Source organism: Dipteris shenzhenensis, chromosome 5 (genome assembly GCF_047967505.1).
Source record: "Dipteris shenzhenensis isolate YYH24624 ecotype China chromosome 5, Dip_SZ_1.0, whole genome shotgun sequence".
Classification (NCBI taxonomy): Eukaryota; Viridiplantae; Streptophyta; class Polypodiopsida; order Gleicheniales; family Dipteridaceae; genus Dipteris; species Dipteris shenzhenensis.
The window spans coordinates 34,808,476-34,818,094 of NC_141600.1; the positions used below are offsets into that span (position 1 = coordinate 34,808,476).

At 40.2% G+C, this 9,619-nt stretch overlaps 1 protein-coding gene across 1 annotated transcript; it reads left to right on the top strand.

Annotated features, from left to right (window-relative positions):
• The first annotated feature begins 1,003 nt into the window (after window positions 1–1,003).
• LOC147901936 (RHOMBOID-like protein 2) lies at window positions 1,004–4,931 on the top strand. Its single transcript, XM_087374707.1, has 6 exons — window positions 1,004–1,819; window positions 2,249–2,412; window positions 2,523–2,686; window positions 2,911–3,173; window positions 3,706–3,850; window positions 4,134–4,931. Exons 1-6 carry the CDS (start codon window positions 1,575–1,577, stop codon window positions 4,254–4,256), a joined length of 1,104 nt encoding a protein of 367 aa, XP_087230833.1. The 5' UTR covers window positions 1,004–1,574; the 3' UTR covers window positions 4,257–4,931.
• The last annotated feature ends 4,688 nt before the right edge of the window (window positions 4,932–9,619 follow it).

Consider the following 9,619-nt stretch of genomic DNA (forward strand, 5'->3'; position numbering starts at 1 on the left):
TTTAAGAGGAGGTACACACATGCACATGTATAGAGAGAGAAGCGTACTTGGGCATTAGAGGTGCAATACTAGAAAAGCCTACATATGTCGTGTGTTTAATGGTTAATATTTAAACCCCTACTTAGATATGAGTCCTACATTTCTTTCCCTTTACTTTTAAGACTTTGTGATTTGTGAATTAAAAAACCCATATTTCTATGAATTTATTAAGTTTAAAAACTTCTTAGAACTAATGAAGCCCTCCATGTTAGATGTATGCATGTGGAGATAGATAGATAGATAGAGAGAGAGAGAGAGAGAGAGAGAGAGAGATAGAGAGAGAGAGAGAGAGAGAGTATTTACTTAGTGGGAACAATTCCAAGGAGCCAAGATTGACTTATTCTAGGAAAAAAAAAACACACACACACACAGAGGAGTGAAGATTGACTCATTCAAAGCGATTCCAGGAGTTGAACACACACAAAAACTTTTTTGTGTGTAAAATGAAAACACACACACACACACACACATGAGCACAAAAGCCAAGATTAACTCATTTGAAGTGATTCCATGAATCAACACACACACACACACTCTCACTCTCTCTCTCTCTCTCTCTCTCTCTCTCTCTCTCTCACTGAGAGAGAGACAGGTGAAGAATTGTACACTTAGACGTACACACACACACAACCACAAAGACCAAACTTGGTGGGGAAGCATGACTATATATATGTATAGAGTGTGAGAGAGAGAGAGAGAGAGAGAGAGAGAGAGAGAAGAAATGATAGATGAGTAAGTGGGACAAAAAGGTAGTACACAAATACGCATATGCAACTAGTTATATATTGTAATACGACACATTCTTTGAAAACTTTGCCTTTTGGACGCTTTGGCTATGGCTATGGTTATGGCTTTACCTATGCCTATTGCGATGGCGATGGCTATCTAAGTTCTCTCTCTCTCTTTCTCGCTTCTTCCCCACACGATCCACTTCGCAGTTCTGTTATCCATGGCGTGCCCCCCACTTCCCCATCGCTTCAGTACCCCTCTTGCCACCCTCCACCCGTCCTCTCACCGCTCGTTGATTTCGTTGCTTGCCTTGCAGTCCCGGAAAGGCATCGTTTCTGCCTTAGAAGCCTTGCTGCACGAAAGGAACCTCGCCGTGGATTGAGATATATGCTCTTGCCCTCGCTTTTAAGCGCAGACTGGGAATAAGGGGACGGCGGTGCTCATGGGATGCTTCTGAGTGCTTCTTTTTGCCGTGTGCCGACTGTTGAAGGTTTTTTCTGACGTGGGTAAAGACAGATCAGGGAGGGAGAGAGAGAGAGAGAGAGATTGGGCGAGAGTTGAGTCGGCAGGACTGGTGCTGTACTAGCGAAGAGGGGGCGAAAGGTGCAGGGGGGGTGGCCGTGAGGAGAGAGCTGGTACAAGTTTACAGGAGAACGTAGTTGAGGATTGGCGTGAGGAAAACAGAGGAGACGATAGTTGAGAATTAGAGAGGATTGGCGGGAGGCTTGCAGGAAGGCACAGTGAGGAAGAAAAACAGAGGAAGAAAGACAGAGAGGCTAGCACGAGAGTGCTGAAGCATTAAGAGAATGAGAAAGCGAATGAGTCTTGGCGGCGGAAGACGCCTGGGAATGTTTTTTGTCCACCACGATGAGCCTCGCGGACATTCATTCCTCGTGCCCATCATCGTAACCATTGATGTTATCATCTTTCTCATCACCATGTACGTTAATAATTGCCCTCAACACAGTCACAATTGCACCATCGGATCGCTCGGTCGATTGTCCTTCGAGCCCATGTCCGACAATCCTCTGCTTGGACCCTCCTCTTCAGCGTAAGTTTGTCACTACTCTTTCATGACTATCTTGTTTTGCTCTTGCATTTGAACTCGATCGAAATCTTCCCAATCCTTTATACGTTGAGAGAGCAAGAAATTTTTTCACCCATACAAAACTATTCCGGCAAGCTATTAAGCATTCATTATGCAAGCCTTGATCCGACGCTAGAAAAGATTCGCACCTCGTTTGTCGGTTGATGCTAGTTTCTGAATGCTAACAGTATTACCTTGAGTAGCTTTATTCTAGCACGACCTCTGATTCAGAATTAAAATGTGTTTTCCCTCCTCAATTGACTGTTTGAGACGACTGTTCCCTTCACATTTTAGGTGCGGCTGATCTGATTCCGAGAAGAACTTCGTACATTAAAGAGGAATTCTATTTCTTCAAATGCTGATGAAAAGGAACTGTTGTAACTTGTATTACAGGTTGTCCGAAATGGGTGGAATCTCGCGCGACAAGCTGGCTAACAGCCATCAATTGTGGCGTCCTTTCAGTTGCATTTGGCTACATGCTGGTTTAATCCATTTGCTCGTTGATTTGCTGAGCCTCCTATTTATTGGCATTCGACTAGAACAAGAATTTGGCTGCTGTGAGTGACAAATCTTGGATGAACTTCTCATTTTTTCACATACAAGTTACTACAGTCTGAACAATTTATTACAGAGTCCAGCATAATCTAACACGGTTGCTCGTTGACAGTTAGAGTGGGATGCATCTATTTCTTGTCTGGCATTGGTGGGAGCTTGCTCTCATCTTTGTTCATTGAAAATAATGTGTCGGTGGGATCCTCTGGCGCATTATTTGGTTTGATGGGAGCCATAGTTGCAGAGCTTCTTCCAAACTGGACACTCTATTCCAAAAAGGTCTGCCCTATAACTCTTCTTGATCAAAAAGTAAATTTAGGAAGCATGCATTCTTGTACAAAATCTTAATGCAAATAACAAGTACATTAGAGCATGAAATTCAGTTGATGTAATGCCCATTTCTGTGTTGAAGAAGGAGCAGTATGTGTCTAATCTAGCTTCTATTTCTTCATTCTTACACATGACTTGTTGCTGAATTGAATTTCCATTGGTGGATTGTCCAGTTTGCTACATTGACAACCCTTGGCTTCATAGCCCTATTGAATCTTATTGTTGGGATCTTCCCGCACGTCGGTAACTTCTCGCACGTTGGAGGCTTCCTCTTCGGCTTTTTTCTGGGCTTCATCTTCTTCATGCGTCCCCATTTCAGTTGGCGTGACCAGACAATCACCCCGCCCACTCGGAGATACGAATTCGACTATGAGACAAGGCATAAGATGTGCCAAATGCTGCTTTGGGCCATTGCTGTCCTTATTTTGGTTATAGCGTACGTTCCTCTCACAGCTGCAGTATTGATAATACCCTTCTTCATGTATTCTTTACTCCATCGATTATGTTATATATTATATACATTTTTTCTGTTGCGAATTTGGAAATCCTTACGAAGTCTTGAACATGTGTGTACCATCTTTGTAGCAGTCTTATGTCTAACGTCTTTGTTATGTGTCAAAACTTCACCTTCCCTTTCTAAGCTCATAACTTGGGACATGTTCGCAAGTACTACGTAAACAAATGTTGATTATCATATAAAGAGGACATGGAGGTTTCATCAGTACCACCCAAGCATAACCGGGCCTCCTGATTTGATCACCCTTTCATCACCACTCGTGCATAAAGCTGCCTCCTTATACTTCCAAATTCCTTTGCTTACTATGTAACTTTGTTCTCTCTCTGTCACACACACACAAACACACACACACACACAAAGAAGAAGTACTATATGGCTGCATACTCTGAAAAGTTTAAATTAGCGAGGCTTAATTCGAATGACAAATCTACACGTACGTCCGTGCCATCAGGTATCTTGTGCTCATGGTTTTGGCATTTCGCGGTGTGGATGCGAATGCGAAGTGCTCTTGGTGCCGTAATTTCAGCTGTGCTCCAAGCTCCCGATGGAAATGTGATGGTGGAGGTGCAGGTTCATCAGCCGCCAGCATTTGCAAGGTAACTGAGTAATATTTTTTGAGACTTAGGTGCAACCTCGGAAGCCCACCAGCCAAAGGAACGTCTGAATTCATGTAACGTATGGGCAGTTGGAAGATGGCTGAATAGAAGGTCCAAGTTTGGTTTCTCTCTTTGTCTGAATGCTTGCGCCATTGTTGTTGAAACAAGTCGTTCAGCTCAATCGTCATGTTGGATAAGAAAAAGACCGCTCAGTTTGCAACCGTTTACACAGTAAATCAAAGGATAAATGCAATCTCTGAATGTTTATGCGCATTGTGGGCAGTACGTCATCAGCGGCAGTACCTTGGTATTGACATGTATGAGTAGCCAGAGGTCGCAACTCTACACGGGCTATTTTTCGCCGGAGGGTATGAGACAACTCTGTGCAGAACTGTGTGCTGAATGAGAATTTTGCGGGGAGCGCGAAGAAAAACGCTTCCTGCGCGGAGATGGACGCAGCAGGTGTCTTCCATGCAGCAACTCGACGCCCAGGACAAAGCTAGCTTCGTCGACGTCCATGTCCCTGGATGCAGAAGCAGAACTAGCGTTGGATACTTGATAGCAAAGAAGATGTGAATTCTTTCCAAAGCGTAGTCGCAAATAAACTTGTTCAGAAACATTTTCCTCATCAAATGGGTAATGATTCGTTCGCAGTCCTTGATATTGCAAGATCCTTCGAATTCGTTGATGGTTCGTTCATGATCGATTTCCTTTCCCTCCAATGAGATTCAGAGACTGCAGGTAGATTTCGTTCACCAGCACGAGATCACTGCAAAGGGTGAATACCTCTTCAGTGACACAAGCTTCATTCTTCGCCTGATGCACTGTGCCTCATTGTATTTAGTCGGCCATGGAACTCAGAAATGTGAAGATGGGACACATTATTTTGAATTGAAGGGTTCTTCATATGAGTTTGGCAATTTGAAGTTGAAGAGCAAATGATGGTTGCTCATTCATTGAGCATGATGGAGCTTGGCAACCTTTTTGTACAAGAATATAAGCATCAATTCTTAAGGAAGGACAGATTATTAGAAAGAAGGTGATGACAGGATATAGATGAGAATACCTTACTTGTACACAATGGTGGGCAGAGTTCCCACTTTGAAATTTAAAAATGTAATCCTTCCAATTATTAGCCTTGGGTAGCTCTCTTCCCTTTCTTTTAATGGTACCTTTAAAGCTTAAAGAGAGAACACTATCAACCTTTACACGTAAAATACTTTAGGAGGAGACTCATACAAGTTTTTTTCTTTTACACCTAGGGCTATCAATCCTTGAATGATTCTTTTCTTGGAATCAAGATATGATCCCACATAATGCTCGGAAGCAGCCACTTTCATGGTGGTGGGATGCATATGTGGACAGCCCAACTTTATATTTTTGCATCACAACACCCAACAAGAAGTTCATAATTTTTAATCCAAGATTGCAATGCCTAAAGTAATCCAAAATCTGCAACATAGATGCACCTTTAAGAATTTTTTTGATACAAATACTATATTAAAAAATTTTGGACTTGTATAAAGTTCGATTTCGAAATTGGACTAAAGAAAAGTCTAAAAATAATGAATACTATATTAATGTATTGTTTTAAGCTAACTTTTAATACCAAAGTTTAGTAAAATTATCAATAAAATACTTCCTATGATTATTCATTGCACTATACTCTTTAAGATTAATCAAATACTTTCTATACTCCTTAAGACTAAAGAAATATTTGCTATGATTAACCTATCCTTAGGAAAAAAAACTTATTATACTTAAGACATGTGGGAGAAGAGGGAACATGAGGCACATGGAAGAGGAGGGAACATCATGATTTTCATTACATCAAAAGCTTAATTACAAATGCCATATTATGTGAGAGAGGGGGACCATGAGGCACATGCCATATTCCTTCCTTTGTAAGAGTGAATCATAGACAAGTATGTCCACCTCATCAAGACTAAGTATAGTAGCACTACATGTATTTTTGCTCATTTTCCTTTATCTTCCTTGTGTCCCACATATCATTTCCAAGTTGTATTTTCCTTTTAAGGCATCTTCATGATTTGTTTTATACTAATGTATTGTGATAGACAATATATTGTCTCCATTTTCTTTCTTTTTCCTTTACCAATCCAAAATGGATGCCCAAGGTTATCATCCTCTACCAATGTAGCTACAAGAGTATTAGTTCTTGCTTTAGACCTTCTAGCTCCAAGATACATTTCCCTTGCTAGGGCATGCAAGAGGATATCAATCTCTACTAGAATGTATATTGCAGGTGGATATTGTCTTGGACTTGTAACCATCCAAACAAAAGGATTAACGAAGTCCCATTCATTTGTTTGGAGTTTACAAAGAATTTGCTCTTGGTCATAAAAGAATTCCTCCCACCATGACACATCTTGTTGTCCCCATTATATTTTTTAGCCTTCTCCAATCTCTTCCTTTCTTCAATGCACATCTTGTAGTTGATTTCCCTGATGGACTTTTTAGCTTCCTTCACCTCCTTCAAGCACAGAAGTGGCTGTAGCTTGGCTGCTCTCATGATGGATTTTGGCACAAAATTGAGAAATGGAAGGTATTTAGATGGAAGCCACTCCTTGCTCGTAGAATATTGCTTGCCAAAAAGATATACTACATCTATTTCACGCTTTTTCTTAATTAAAAAAGCATGCAGAAACTCAAATCATTGAGTTTTTTGCAAGATTTCACTTTGTATTCCTTTGATCCATATGCAAAGAGCTTGAAATCAAGAGTCTCTTTGAGGTGCATTACCATTGGCTTAGGTTTGTAAGCCATCTACACAAGTGACATCATTGCTAGCAATGTAAAAGCATCATGGTGTGAAAGCTTCTTTGAAAATGCACTATACATTTGGTCAATATGATCATGTGTGTTCCCCACGAGTAGAAAATTTACCTTGACTTTGTAAAAAAATCCTAGATCCTCAAGTATGCAAGAATAGTTTGATTCTTATTCTCTCGAGTAGTATTGTGAAGTTGAAGATAAAGCACCTTTGGTTGCACCTTCCCATGAGGATATCACCAAATGAATGATTCTAAATTCTAATTGTCAAATTTGGATCATTGTGCACATTTGGATAAATGAGAAATACTTTAGGATTCAACTGGCCATTTGTAAAAAAGGCACCCAACCAAATGCATTTGCACTAGAGTATCCCTAGTGACATCCTTTGGCAACATAGACAAATGAGGTAAGTTTGACTTTTTTTGGTCCATCCCATCAATAACTTGCCCAATGTAATTTTTTAGAGATGCGAAACACTTTTTCCTTTGATCCATTGCCTTCCTTCTCTCATCTGCTTTCTCCTCTCTATGCATTTGGAGAGCAACCTTAATCATTGCAAGTTCTGATGGGTCTCTAGCATTCTTTCTCTTGCTCTTAAAATTAGCATAAATATTGCATACACCCATTCTTACCTTTCATGGAATGGATACATTATTGAAATGACTCTTCCATAGTCTCGTGAAGTAAGAGTAGCTTATGTACTTTTCTTGTGTGCTCTATATGTCCTCCTTATAAAGTGAAAATAAATGTGATGTTGTGAAATTGTCTGAAAGATGGAGCCTACCTATTGTTTACATCACCTCTGCATGTAGTCTAAAATACTGCTCCATCCATGTGATTGCATGTTGCGCAACAGGGCCAACTTGTCTCGTAGCATCAAGGTAAAAATATTTTCCCCATTTGTTTGTTCTACTTTTGATTCTCTCTAGGAGTCCATTTCCTAAACTCAAAGCCACTTTGAAAGCAACATGACATACCAAATTACTCCATAAACTGTATTCGGATTTATCATGTCGTAATGGAATAAGTTGACTAGAAAGAAATGTATCTTGCTCCTCACTGCTCAAGTCTAAATAACACATTCTCATAGCCTTCAAACTTTTTGGTCCAATCTTCATCAAACCATTTTTACTACAACATCCACTTTTCATAGCCATTCAAATTTGACTATCTGAAGTCAGAAGAAAGTCAGAAGATCTTTGCGACCCTTACCAAAGGATCTCTTTCGCCTATGGAATTGCAATGAAGAGGATCCTTGACACTCATCTGGCACAACATGCAACTCCATAATTGTGCCACCTTGAATCAGAGACTCAAATGATAAGCTAGGTCATCGATATGGTTACACATGATAGCGGGTGATCTCTCTTGAGAGTCAAAAGCTTCATATGATGCAAATGATAAGCCAAGGGAGAGTATAGGATAAGAGGAAACTTGTGGGATAGAAGCATTTACTTGGGGGCTTGAACATTCATAAGAATAAAATGAAAGGCCCTTTGAATAGCTTGGAGATTTGGGAGATGGGACAGCGGTTGGCTTCATGGCACTAATGACAAGTGGAAGCTCTCTCCTCACTATGCACCTAGATATGAAGATGTAAACAATAAAAATGGCTCAATATGAAGTGACGTTTCTCTTTATGCAACATCATTTTTATTAAAGAATAATGTAGTACAAATTATAAAACCCTAAAATTGAAACCCTAACATGATTACTATTTTTGGAAATAGAAGAAATCTATATGTATTGGAGAAGTATCATTTCTAGCCTCATTTGCTGAAGGAGAAATGTGGAGAGCTTGATTGCTCAGAGAGGATGTCCACTCTTGTGGTACTTGATTGCACGATTGCTTTGTAAGGATAGTCTTCAGTATTCAAGCATGGCGAGGTACTCATTTTTTGACTACATAAAAAGATTCCTAAAGGATTCCTTTTTAAATCATTTATAAATGTCCATGGTAAAAAGTCAATGTTTGATAATATTAAGTGTTACATTATCATTTGTACAGTAGTGAATTAGTGAGAGCTCATAAGCTATAGGCTAACTTGATATCAAACAACATGTTAGTGTGTGAACATGATGTGTTGAAGGTCGAACTTGATGTCTAACATGAAGTTAAACCTTCAACATGATGTTTGACATCAAGTTGAACCTTCAACTTGATGTCTAACATCAAGTTCAAGGTTGAGCTTGATGGTCCACAAAGGTTTGGAGTGTAGTAGGCCCCCTAATAGCACACGTTTCAGGGGGGTGGTAGCCCGTCGATAGCAAGGGGTCTGGGGGCAATGCCTCCAACGGTTTGGTCCAGGGTTGTTAGTAGACCCTGGCCAATGACGGTAAGGCCAATTTGTGATTTGTTATTTCTAGTGTGGTCCGTGCCTCTTGAATTTGATGTTAAACCTCATGTTAAAGCTTCATTTTGATGTTAAACATCAAGTTGAACCTTGAAGTTGATGTCCAACATCAACTTGAAGACTCAACTTGATGTACAACATCGAGTCAAAGGCTCAACTCTATGTTGAACATCAAAATTAAGTGGCGCTCATGGATCAAGGGGATTAAGGGGACGTCTTGAAGCAAAACTTCGGTGCAAAAGCACTTTATTTTTCACTTTTGTATCAAGTTAACCTCCCTCGATGCAAAACATCAAGTTGGAGGCTAATTTGATGTAAAAGAAGAAAAAAAAGTATTTCCACACCCAAATTTTGCTTTAGGATGTAGCTTTTTGCATACTTTTTGTCTCACTTAAGGAGACTCGATGTCCATCTTCTCTCCTCCAAACCTCCTTGGTGTACCTCTTTTTGCTCATTGCCAAGCGTTCCCAAATCCTTGCAAAGGTGATGCTTGTGCCTTCAAGTTGTGCTGCCCTCGATTGTGTCAAATTTAGTGCCTCTACCTTTGCTCCTTCGTTGCAACATCTTCTTTACTGTGTTACATCTTCTTCGACCCGCACTTCTTTGGGACCATCTTCTA